The 13,181-nt window shown below is 44.6% G+C and overlaps 1 protein-coding gene across 1 annotated transcript in view; it reads right to left on the bottom strand.

Annotated features, from left to right (window-relative positions):
- DYNC2H1 (dynein cytoplasmic 2 heavy chain 1) overlaps window positions 1-13,181 on the bottom strand; it is a 1,848,033-nt gene that overhangs the window by 1,011,195 nt on the left and 823,657 nt on the right. Inside the window, exon 51 of the mRNA XM_029602426.1 lies at window positions 12,604-12,717. Coding sequence (XP_029458286.1) covers window positions 12,604-12,717 — 114 coding nt within the window. The remainder of the gene's footprint in view (window positions 1-12,603; window positions 12,718-13,181) is intronic.

The following is a 13,181-nucleotide window of genomic DNA, read 5'->3' as shown; positions in this document are numbered from 1 at the left end:
GCAGAAAGCCTGTGAGGGAGTCAGTTGGACCGTTACATGATCGAGGGGTTAAAGGGGCACTTAGAGAAGATAAGGTCATCGCGGAAAGATTAAATGATTTCTTTGCTTCGGTGTTTACTAAAGAGGATGTTGGGGAGCTACCCGTAATGAAGAAGGTTTTCATGGGCAATGATTCAGATGGACAGAATCAAATCACGGTGAACCTAGAAGATATGGTAGGCCTGATTGACAAACTGAAGAGTAGTAAATCACCTGGACCGGATGGTATACACCCGAGTTCTGAAGGAACTAAAAAATGAAATTTCAGACCTATTAGTAAAAATTTGTAACTTACCATTAAAATCATCCATTGTACCTGAAGACTGGAGGATAGCAAATGTAACCCCAATATTTAAAAAGGGCTCCAGGGGCGATCCGGGAAACTACAGACCAGTTAGCCTGACTTCAGTGCCAGGAAAAATAGTGGAAAGTGTTCTAAACATCAAAATCACAGAACATATAGAAAGACATGGTTTAATGGAACAAAGTCAGCATGGCTTTACCCAGGGCAAGTCTTGCCTCACAAATCTGCTTCACTTTTTTGAAGGAGTTAATAAACATGTGGATAAAGGTGAACCGGTAGATATAGTATACTTGGATTTTCAGAAGGCGTTTGACAAAGTTCCTCATGAGAGGCTTCTAGGAAAAGTAAAAAGTCATGGGATAGGTAGCGATGTCCTTTCGTGGATTGCAAACTGGCTAAAAGACAGGAAACAGAGAGTAGGATTAAATGGGCAATTTTCTCAGGGGAAGGGAGTGGACAGTGGAGTGCCTCCCGGATCTGTATTGGGGCTCTTACTTTTCAATATATTTATAAATGATCTGGAAAGAAATACGACGAGTGAGATAATCAAATTTGCAGATGACACAAAATTGTTCAGAGTAGTTAAATCACAAGCAGATTGTGATAAATTGCAGGAAGACCTTGTGAGACTGGAAAATTGGGCATCCAAATGGCAGATGAAATTTAATGTGGATAAGTGCAAGGTGATGCATATAGGGAAAAATAACCCATGCTATAATTACACAATGTTGGGTTCCATATTAGGTGCTACAACCCAAGAAAGAGATCTAGGTGTCATAGTGGATAACACATTGAAATCGTCGGTACAGTGTGCTGCGGCAGTCAAAAAAGCAAACAGAATGTTGGGAATTATTAGAAAGGGAATGGTGAATAAAACGGAAAATGTCATAATGCCTCTGTATCGCTCCATGGTGAGACCGCACCTTGAATACTGTGTACAATTCTGGTCACCACATCTCAAAAAAGATATAATTGCGATGGAGAAGGTACAGAGAAGGGCTACCAAAATGATAAGGGGAATGGAACAGCTCCCCTATGAGGAAAGACTAAAGAGGTTAGGAATTTTCAGCTTGGAGAAGAGACGACTGAGGTGGGATATGATAGAGGTGTTTAAAATCATGAGAGGTCTAGAACAGGTAGATGTGAATCGGTTATTTACTCTTTTGGATAGTAGAAAGACTAGGGGGCACTCCATGAAGTTAGCATGGGGCACATTTAAAACTAATCGGAGAAAGTTCTTTTTTACTCAACGCACAATTAAACTCTGGAATTTGTTGCCAGAGGATGTGGTTAGTGCAGTTAGTATAGCTGTGTTTAAAAAAGGATTGGATAAGTTCTTGAAGGAGAAGTCCATTACCTGCTATTAAGTTCACTTAGAGGCGGATTTTAAAACAATACGCACGTCGGTACTTTTGTTCGCGCCACCGGCGCGTAGTCGCGCGTATCTTATAAAATCTGGGGTCGGCGCGCGCAAGGGGGTGCACATTTGTGCAACCTGCGCGCGCCGAGCCCAGCGCGGCCTGCCTGTTCCCTCCGAGGCCGCTCCGATTTCGGAGCGGCCTCGGAGGGACCTTTTCTTCGTCCTCCCCCCACCTTCCCCTCCCTTCCCCTACCTAACCCACCCCCCCGGCCCTATCTAACCCCCCCTTACCTTTGCGCGCGTCGCCGGCAGCCCCGCTCCGTCCTCCGGTCCCGAGGGCGTGGTCTGGAGGCCTCGACCACGCCCCCAGGCCGGTGCCACACCCCCGGGCCCGCCCCTGAAACGCCGCGTCGTTTCGGGAACGCCCCCGGACACGCCCCTCCCTCCCCGTTTCGAAAGCCCCGGGACTTACGCGCGTCCCAGGGCTTTAGGCGTGCCGGCGCACAGGGGTTTTAAAATCCGCCCCTTAGAGAATAGCCACTGCCATTAGCAATGGTAACATGGAATAGACTTAGTTTTTGGGTAATTGCCAGGTTCTTATGGCCTGGATTGACCACTGTTGGAAACAGGATGCTGGGCTTGATGGACCCTTGGTCTGACCCAGTATGGCATTTTCTTATGTTCTTATGTTCTCATTACGGGCACAAAAATCTTTTTGCTGAAAAGGGGCAGGGCGAGGGCATGGTTTGGGTGGGGGCACGGGGGGACATGGGTGCGCTGGGTCTATAGCATTAATCCAGCGCATAGGTAGTTACGAATACAAACGTGCACCGGGGTCCCCTACTGTGCAACTTTACTTCTGCTATGGATGGTGTGTTAATTCATGTAACAAAGAAAATATGCTAGTCAGCAGGGTTTTAAGGGTCAGGGTAACAGGGTAAAAAAAGAGGCAAGTTAGCTAGGTGGATTAGGGAATCCTCTCCTTTACTGGGGCGAACTGGGAGTGAACTGGGATAAAGAGCTATTGCATTGGTGCACATAGCTATTAAAATTTCCCCCACGTACGCGCCCCAGGCGGCATTTGCGCGCATATGCATACGTCAATATAAAATTGTGCGCACATATAAGCGCGTATAGCCAATTTTATAACATGCGCTCGTATACACGCATAGACGCGCATGTTATAAAATGGACGTGTCCATGTGTGAGTGGCAACAAACGCGCACATATGTGCGCCCGAATGCAAGTCTTAAAATGTACCTCTTTGTACTGTTTTTCACCATTGGGTACTTAGGCATCTAAATCCAGGCAAATGAACTGCAGGTTTAAATTTAAGTCCTTAAGTTTTAAGTTTGTAAACTTGGAGGAATTTTGATCTAAAAACTATATATTCTTAAATTCAGGAAAAAATCCCTCTAAATTTAAGCACTTAGTTTAGGGAGCGAGCATCCCTCAACTCTTTTTTCTGATTACCTAACAAATGACCTCCTATTTTTACAACATGCCTCCTATGGTTCATTGAGGGTGTGGCTCAAAATTATTTTAACCTACTTTTCCCATTACCAAGGCACTTGTCTGGGTATTATACCTGTTAAGAAGACTGATATGCCAAGTTTAGGTTTTATTTTGTTTAACCAGTTGATACACCTTATATTTCACCTGATTTAACTTTTCTAAAAACTCATATGGAACTTGCCCTTCAGTTTGCCTTTAATAGAGGGTAACAGGACCAATATCCTTTCCTCTAATTTAAGACTAGCTACTACAATGTGGTTATATTGAGGAGCCTGCTTGGCCTGGAACATTCATGTAATGCCTAATATAAGCCTCTCCCATATCGCTTAATTTCTCATACATCTACTAAAACATACATCTCCAGTCTCCCACTGAACATACTCAGCTAAAGTTGCAAGCGTAACTGAAAACAGCAATTAAAAAACACAAAAAACAAAGAGGGGGGCTAGTGGTGCTGATCTCCCCCTTCGTTCTGCCTGCTAAGTACTTTCAAAAGTATAGCGTGAGTCAATCCCCACTCCCAGAAATAAATAAAATAGAATATGGATGTTTTAGTAGATAATATGCTTCAAATGTGTCAGAAATTAATAGGTAAATTCTCGCATGTGCACAAGGAAGTGCTGATTTTGTAACATGAGCGCTTAGACGCGCGATTGTTATAAAATCTACCCTCACATACATGCGCATAAAGGGAGGGAATTTTCTAAGAAGCACGCGGCAATGCAATAGGGCCTTTCCCCAGTTTCTAAACTCCCTATCTAACCTACTTCCTTTTACCTCTATGCTCCCTGATCCCTAAAACACCTCTAACTAACTTTTATTTTTGTTTCTTTATTTACGTGCTCTCCAGAGCAGTAGTAGGTTTCATGGGCTGGTCAGCGCCGGTGCTCACATCAGGAGGACAGCACCTATAGCGCTGTCCTGGACCGTCCTCACTCCTCACAAGCCCCACCCAGACCTCAGCCATGGCCCACCCCCTTTTTTTCAAGCCGTTTTTGGCGCATACCGGGAGATATGCGTGTGGCTGTGACCCTTTAAAAATGCGTGTGTCATGCGCAGGGCCCAGCCATGCACATATCTCTCAGTTTCAATGTGCACTGACCTTTTCAAATTAGGCCGTAAGTGAGGAAGGGAAGGTTATATTTGGCATTATGTGAATGTCCCAAGGATGATTCCCCCATTTCCCGCTTCACCAAAAAATAAATAAAATGGAAAATAGTTTGAGCATTCCCCCTGCTGAACCTACAATGAAATAAATAAAATGTAGTGTGGCCGATCTCCCCCTCCTTCCTGCCCTCAAAAAATAATTTAAAAGTGTAGAGAGGCCAGCAAGGCAACCTTCCCGATCCCCTTCCCGACCCCCTTGAAAAACGTAAATAATAAATTTATAACTTAGGCCTATTCCTATCCTTACTCCACTTTACAAGAATTACTTCTGTTAAATTCCCCCACCACTTACCATCCTGAAATTCCTCAAAATGGTAAAAAGTCCAATGAGAGGAAAAGAGGTTCATATCTACGCCTCCTCCTGCTGGTCTGCTCTACTCATTAACAGCTGTCAATGAACAGATAAATCCCCATTCAGGATTGAGGGCTAAGCTGGACTTTTCCATGGGTGATCACTATATAGACATTTACTACTCAGCCCAGCAGGAGAAGATACAATCTTACTTTCCTCCCGCTGTTTTTTTTGGCCATTTTTCGGGGGGGGGGGGGGGGGGGGGGGGAGTTAGGAGTAGCAAAGAATTTGACAACACATTTTTTAAGCTGGAAGGGTGGGGTGGATGAGGAATCGAGTCCTCAGCCCACACAACAAATTATAATTCTTCTTCAAAAACGGAAGGGGCCCTTTTGGGTTTAGGGATGGGAGAGAATTTGACATTTTTTTAAGTGAAGGTGTGGGGTGGATGAAGAATTGGGCCCTTAGCCCACACTACAAGTTATAATTCTTCTTCAGAAATGGAAGGAAGCCCTGTAGGTCTAGCTATACTATTCTTTGTTAGTGTCTGGGAAAAGGAGATTTATTTCCTAGGGGATGGAGGATGGCAGGAGGTGGAATACTCAGCCCATAGTACATTTTATTAATTTCTTGGGGGAGTGAGGAAAGGGGAATTTATATGCTTCTTGCCTAAGAAAGTTTTTTTTTTTTAATTTATACTTATCTGGCTAAGGGCTGGATTTACTAATACCGCCGGGCTCTTTGATTCCCGCGGTAACGGGGACGAAATGGCGGGGCAGTCCTGCAATAGCCAGCAGCGATCGCACCTCCGTGGTACATTCGCTGCCAGCGTTGCGCCAAATAACTACACCATAAAAGGTGTAGTTATTTGTCGCGAAACTGGCAGCGAAAAAGACGTGAACCTTTCGCTGTCGGCAAAGCCTTCGCAGCGTCAGCCCCGGTGCCGCCCCGACTCCTCCTCTTCCGGTGCTGACGCCGCCCCCGACTCCACCACGATCTTGGTATCGCGTGCGATCCGCTTGGAAAATGACACCCTAAATGATGAATATCTCTAGCTACGTTTGAAGTTATCTGGGTAAACATACTGGGATAATTTTAGACTTGGTCACCATGATGATCAGACTAATCTGGCTAAACATAACTGAATATCAGGGCTACCTGGCTAAATTTAAAACCCACCCCCATGCAGTTTATCCAGGTAAATTTTAGCCGGGTATTGACTTATCCAGTTAAAACATACCTGGTGAGCAAGGAATGATATTTAAAACTCCAGATTTGTCTGGCTAAGTCCCAAACTTAACTGGACAAACCTTTTGAATATGGACTTCTTTCTCAGGACCAGGTTATTTTTCCCAGAATTTACAAGCAGTGTCTAAAATGCACCTAGATTTCTAACAATATAATAGCTCAAACAAAAAAAATATATCAGTGACAGAGTGCCAATAGCTTAGGGAATAGATTCTCCATTTAGGAATATACATTTTTTTATCACTACTGCCAACAAGAATAGCATTTTTTTTCTGTAAAAGCTTTATTGCTACATATTTGGGAGCTTTCAAACAAAGAAAAGCAGTTAATTATGGTAATAAATTTGACACTATGGCCGGTATATTATTGGTAGTTTGCAAAATTATTGCAGATTAATAGATGTTTAATAGGATTTGTCCAGAGCTATCTTGTAATAGTGCAGACTAGTGAGTTGCTCCAATTCTCTACATCATACTTTCTGGATTAACACTATAAACACAATTTTAGCACACACTTATAAACTCTTCAATAGACTGTAGTGATTTTTAAATAGTGTCTGGCACAGTTTTTAAAGCAAAATTGCTTACCTTGTAATAGGTGTTATCCCAGGACAGCAGGATGTAGTCCTCACATATGGGTGACATCGGTAATGGAACCCTATGTACGGAAAAACTTCTTTAAAAGTTTCCCTGAAACTTTTGAATGGCACCGGAGTGCCTATTGAGCATGCTCAGCATGCCATGATATTCCCTGCCACAGGGGTCTCCCTTCAGTCTTGTTTTGTAGCAATAAGCTTTAGCCAAAAAATAAAATAATAAAACGTATCGGACCCAACTCCGCGGGGTGGTGGGTGGGTTTCGTGAGGACTACATCCTGCTGTCCTGGGATAACACCTATTACAAGGTAAGCAATTTTGCTTTATCCCAGGACAAGCAGGATGCTAGTCCTCACATATGGGTGATTAGCAAGCTAGAGGCTGAGTCATTTTGTGCTGAAGCAACAGTGAGGTATTGTTGATGAAATGAGTCAGCCGAGATCACAGCAGGTTGGATGTAGAAGGAGTTGGGATTAAACTGGAAACAAGTTCTTTAAGACGGATTGTCCATATGCTGAATCTTGTCTTCCTTCTTTGTCTAAACAGTAATGAGCTGCAAAGGTGTGAAGAGAACTCCATGTTGCTGCTTTGTAAATGTCTATAATAGGTACAGAGCGAAGGTGTGCTACTGAGGTTGACATTGCTCTTACTGAATGTGCTTTTACTCGCCCTTGAAGAGTAAGGCCTGCTTTTTCATAACAAAATTGTATGCAATCTGCTAGCCAGTTTGACAGAGTATGCTTTCCCACTGCTTTACCTGGTTTGTTTGGATCATAGGAAACAAACAGTTGAGTGGATTTCCTTTGGGCCGTTGTGCGGTTTAGATAAAAAGATAACGCACGCTTACAGTCCAAAGTGTGCAAGGCTCTTTCACCTTGATGGGAATGAGGCCTAGGAAAAAATGTAGGTAAAACTATTGATTGGTTTAAGTGAAATTCCGTGACAACCTTAGGAAGGAATTTTGGATATGTACGGAGGACTACCCTGTCATGTAGGAATTTTGTAAAAGGTTTGTATGTGACTAAAGCTTGAAGTTCGCTGACCCTTCTAGCTGATGTGATGGCTATGAGACATACCGTTTTCCAAGTAAGGTATTTAAGGTCACAGGTATTTATGGGTTCAAATGGAGAACGCATAAGTCTGGTTAGCACTACATTCAAGTCCCATAGCGTGCTTGGGGCATGAACAGGAGGTTTAATGTACACCGACGTGATATCTTTGATGAGCGGCGGTATATAAAAACCAATAAATAAATAAATAAATAAATAAAGTGAGTGAGGCCTCTCATGAATTTACTGACGAGAGGCTGTGTGGAGATAGGTGCATCTTCTAGCTTATTATGGTAAGCTGAGATTGCACTTAAGTGTACTCTTACAGATAACGTCTTAAGACCAGAGTCTGAGAGATGGTAAAGGTAATCTAATAGTGAGGTAGTGGGGCAAGTGAAAGGATCCAAATCTTTCTGAGTGCACCACAATGTAAACCGTTTCCATTTGTAGGAATAATTCTTTCTAGTGCAAGGTTTATGTGCCGCTATAAGTACTTGAGATATAGCGGATGGAAGGTTGAGAGGTTGTAAGATCAAGCTTTCAACATCCATGCTGTCAGGGACAGGGATTGAAGGTTGGGATGGCGCAACTGACCCTGTTCCTGAGTTATGAGATTGGGAGCTACTCCCAGGCAAATTGGATCCCTGACTGAGAGATCTAGCAGTGTGGGGAACCATACTTGTCGAGGCCAATATGGGGCTATGAGTATCATGGTCCCTTTGTCTTGTTGTAGTTTCACTAGTGTTTTGGTTATGAGTGGTATCGGTGGATACGCATATAACAGGCCTGAATTCCAATGGCGATCAAATGCGTCTTTTGGTAGGCTGTTCTGCTGCCAGAGGAGAGAACAGTAATTGTTCACTTTGTAGTTGAGCTGGGATGCAAAGAGATCTATCGTCGGTTGACCCCAGCGTTGGAAGATCTTGGATGCTATTGTTGGATCCAAGGACCATTCGTGCGGTTGGAACTGACGACTGAGGCGATCTGCCACTACGTTGTGGATGCCTGCTAGATAAGTGGCCCTTAGAAGAATTGAGTGTGTCAGGGCCCAGTCCCAAATCTGTGCTGCTTCTTGACAAAGAAGGTAGGAACCAGTCCCTCCTTGTTTGTTGATATACCACATGGCTACTGTGTTGTCCGTTTGGATCAGAACAGTCTTGTGTGATAGGCAATCCTTGAACGCATGTAGCGCATAACGTATAGCTCGAAGCTCCAGGAAGTTTATTTGAAAAGAGGCTTCGAGCTTTGTCCACTTGCCCTGTGTCTTTAGATGACCAATGTGTGCTCCCCACCCTAAGGTGGATGCATCTGTAGTCAAAGTCACTTGTGGAACAGGTTGCTGGAAAGGTAGGCCTTTGAGCAGGTTGTTCATTGATGTCCACCAGATGAGTGCAGCTCTGAGTTCTGGTGTGATATGAATGGGAGTGGACATTGGTTGAGTGGCTTGTATCCACTGTGTTTTGAGTGTCCATTGCAGTAGTCGCATGGTCAATCTGGGCATGGGAGTTACATGAACTGTGGAAGCCATGTGCCCTAGAAGAATGAGGCACTGGTGAGCTGTTACCTGGAATTTGTTGCGAAGATTGTGAGTCAAGAGGACAAGTGTTTGAGCACGGTCTCTTGGAAGAAAAGCTGTTGCTATTGCAGTGTTCAGTTCTGCACCTATGAACTGTATAAGATGAGTTGGTGACAGATGGGATTTCTGGTAGTTGATGAGAAATCCCAAGGAGTGAAGCACTTGGATGGTGAGCTTGCTAGAAGTGAGAGCTCCTTCTTTTGATTGACTTTTGATGAGCCAATCGTCCAGGTAAGGGAACACGTGCACTCTTTGCTTGTGGAGGTGTGCCACTGCAGCAGCCATGCATTTTGTGAATATTCGTGGTGCTGATGCAAGGCCGAATGGCAGCACTCTGTATTGGAAGTGCTGATTTAGTACTCGAAAACGTAGGTATTGGCGATGAGGAAAGATGGGGATGTGAGCGTACGCATCTTGAAGATCCAGAGAGCAGAGCCAATCTCCCTTTTGAAGAAGAGGTAGAATGATGCCTAGGGATACCATTCTGAACTTTTCTTTTTTGAGAAATTTGTTGAGATTTCTGAGGTCTAGGATGGGTCGAAGGCCTCCTGTTTTCTTTGGAATGAGGAAATATCTGGAGTAGAATCCTCTGCCCTTCTGAGGTCCAGGAACTGGTTCTATGGCCCTGGCTGTCAGAAGGGTGGATAATTCTGTTTGAAGAATTATGGAATGTTGATTTACTGTCCAAGATGGAAGTGGAGGATTTTCTTTGGGGACAGTAAGGAAATCCAGTTTGTAACCGTGGGTTGTGATGGATAACACCCACTGGTCAGTGGTGATGGAGGTCCAATTGTTGTGGAAGTGTTTTATTCGACCTCCTACTGGTGTACTGGGAAAAGGGTTGATCTGGCCGCTGCTCTCTGGGGTTTTTCAAAAAACAGATGTAGTGGCAGTTTGTGGAGGTGGTTGAGCCCGTGGAGGCCTTTGTCTAGGCTGCTGGCGTTGCGTTGGCCGACTAGGTCTGGGCCTACCTGCTGGGGGGTAATATCGACGTGGGCGATAATAAGGCCGTCGAGTGTCACGCCTTGGAAATTTCCTGGTAGAAGGCTGAGTGTCATGTGGTTGAGAAGATAACTGTTTTAATGTTTCAGTGTGGTCCTTCAGGGTTGCCACAGCTTCTTTTATCTTCTCCCCAAAGAGGTTATCCCCCAAGCATGATAGATCTGACAAATGCTCTTGAACTTCTGGGCGAAGATCAGAGGCCTTGAGCCATGCCCATCTTCTTGCAGCTATACCAGATGCTGATAGTCTTGCTGCAGTCTCAAAACAATCATAGGTTGCTCGAACCTCATGTTTGCCAGAGTTGAGGCCTTTGTGTATGATATCCTGGAAGGATTCCTGATATTGCTCCGGGAGAGAGAGAGAGAGTTCCTGAACCTGCTTCCAAAGGTTCCTTTGGTACTGGTTCATGTATAGTTGGTAAGATGATATTTTTGAGACCAGCATGGAACCTTGAAAGATTTTCCTTCCTAGGTTGTCCAGAAACCTACTCTCTTTCCCAGGTGGTATAGAGGAGTGGGACTTTTGTCTTTTTGCCTTCTTTTGGGCAGATTCATCGACCACTGATTGGTGAGGCAACTGTGTTCTCTGGAATCCTGGAATAGGTTGTACAAGGTACGTCGCCTCAGCCCTTTTGTTTACCGCTGATACCGAACCTGGATGCTCCCAGATCCTGTATTGCAGCTCCTGGAAGACTTCGTGTACCGGAACTGCTAACATTTCCTTGGGAGGGTCCACAAACTGTAGGACTTCCAAGGTCTTTTGACGTGCATCCACCTCCGTTTGAATAGGAAAAAGAATGGTGTCAGCCATCTCTTTAACAAAATTTTTGAAGGAGAGGTCCTCAGGCGGCGACTTCCTGTGGTCATCAGGTGGAGAGGGTTCTGAAAATATTTCTTCATATGAAGAATACTCAGAACTGGTGTCCACAGGCATGTCACGTGGTATATGGTGAGTGACTGGCTCTGCAGGATGTATTGGTAGTACAGGTGAACGAGGCCTAGGGGGTCTTGGCACTCCAGATGGGCCTGGAACTGGATCCTGTGGTAATTGTTTTGTGAGGATATCCAGGAGTGTGTCCAGTTTATTAAAAACTGGATGTAGAATGGAGATATCTTCCTTAGGTACCGGTGCTGGCATCGGTAGTAGTGGTGTGGGCACCGGTGTAGGTGCTGGTGGTACCGAGGAAGGAATCGGTGGAGGTAAATGCGGCACCGGTGAATGTACCGGGGTAGGCATCGGTACCGGTTCCCGTGCCCTCGTCGGTGTCGTCGGCATCGATGGTGACGGAATCGGCATCGATGGTGATGGAATCGGCATCGATGATGATGGAATCGGCATCGCTGGCGAAGTCGATGGCTGTGGCGGAATGGCATCGCGCAGAGCCTGTTGCACCGCTTGACGAATAAAGGAGTCAAGTTCCACTCTCACAGCTGGTGATAACAGAGCAGCTGTGGAGGGAGGCGGTGTTGGCGATGCCGATACCTCCTCAGGGCCCTGAGGAGGTTCGGAGCCCAGCACCGATATCGGTGGGGATCGCCGTGGATCACTAGGCCTCGGAGCCTCAGTCCCTGTCCAGGGTTTCTTTGCTGGAGAGGCCGTACCTGATGAAGGATCCTCGGTCACCGTTGCCTGGCGCCGTCAATGCTGGTGGCGGTGTTTTTCTTTTTGCTTCTCGCTTCCCGAAGTCGATGCTTTTGATGATATCGACGGGGACGACGTTGAGGCATCTCCCGCCTCCGGACGTTTCTGCTTCAACATTAGTTGACGAACTGAAGCAGATGGAGATGATTGAGCTGAAGTCGACGCCCGTGGAAGCAGTTGTATAGAAAATAACTGCTCCATTTTCTCGGCCCTAAGTCGACGACCTTTACTAGTCATTTCAGCACAAGACTTACAAGTTTGAATGTTGTGATCTTTGCCTAAGCAAAGAACACATTCAAAGTGAGGGTCGGTAATCGACATGGTCCTCACACAATTTGGGCATTTTCTGAAGCCAGAGGCCATGGCGCCGGACAGCCGTCGACGGCGAAACCCAAAAAATATCGTTCCCGGCCGGGAACCGACAGCAGAAAAAGTTACCGCCGGTGATAATATGGGAAACCCCTGCGGTTGAAGTAAAATTTTCCGAATTTTTTAAGTAGGTGAAAATCACCTCAAGACTCCAATTAACCCGCGATGCTAATGGCTTCGCAGAAAAAAGAAGACTGAAGGGAGACCCCTGTGGCAGGGAATATCATGGCATGCTGAGCATGCTCAATAGGCACTCCGGTGCCATTCAAAAGTTTCAGGGAAACTTTGAAAGAAGTTTTTCCTTTCATAGGGCTCCATTACCGATGTCACCCATATGTGAGGACTAGCATCCTGCTTGTCCTGGGATAATGTTTCTTACCAACATAATTTATTTCTTTTAAAATATTAAAAAACTTTTAACATAAGATATATTAAAATTTGCTTACTGTAAGTAAAATAGTTGAATATTGGTCCCATAAAGCCATCTTCTGAAGCCTGGTCCTTCAGAGGGGAGAGCAGTGGTTCTAATTCTTCTATTGTATATAATCCAGGGATCTCTCCTACATGAAGAACATGTTTATTATATAACAAAAAACCTCCAACCTCAAAAATAATAAACAACAACCAAAAATGAGGGAAAGGCCCCCAAAAGGAGCCAGAGTAAACTATATAATTTGTCTCTGCTCAAGTAGTAACTTAGAGTCACTTCCCTGGCTTGTTCAGAAAATATGCAAACAAATCATATAACATATCACTTACTCTTCACTTTAATCATAAGAAAACTCAGAGGGACTGATTTTCTAAAACATTTGCACGCTTAAAATTGGGTTTAACATGTGTAAATACACATTACACATGTTAAGTGGCTTGTGAAAATTGCTACAATATATGCTATTAAATTGGCAATAGGTTTTACCCACATTAAAGGGTAGATTTTAAAAGTTTTCATGTAGATAAGCAGCTGAATTAGCCATACTGTCTGGGAATGTCTTCCGTGCCACTAGGTGGCGGAGCTCTCTAAGTC

The sequence above is a fragment of the Rhinatrema bivittatum genome, chromosome 5 (assembly GCF_901001135.1).
Source record: "Rhinatrema bivittatum chromosome 5, aRhiBiv1.1, whole genome shotgun sequence".
NCBI classification, from domain to species: domain Eukaryota; kingdom Metazoa; phylum Chordata; class Amphibia; order Gymnophiona; family Rhinatrematidae; genus Rhinatrema; species Rhinatrema bivittatum.
Note: the sequence above shows the minus strand (reverse complement) of the source record. Positions and strands in the feature narration are given on the sequence as shown.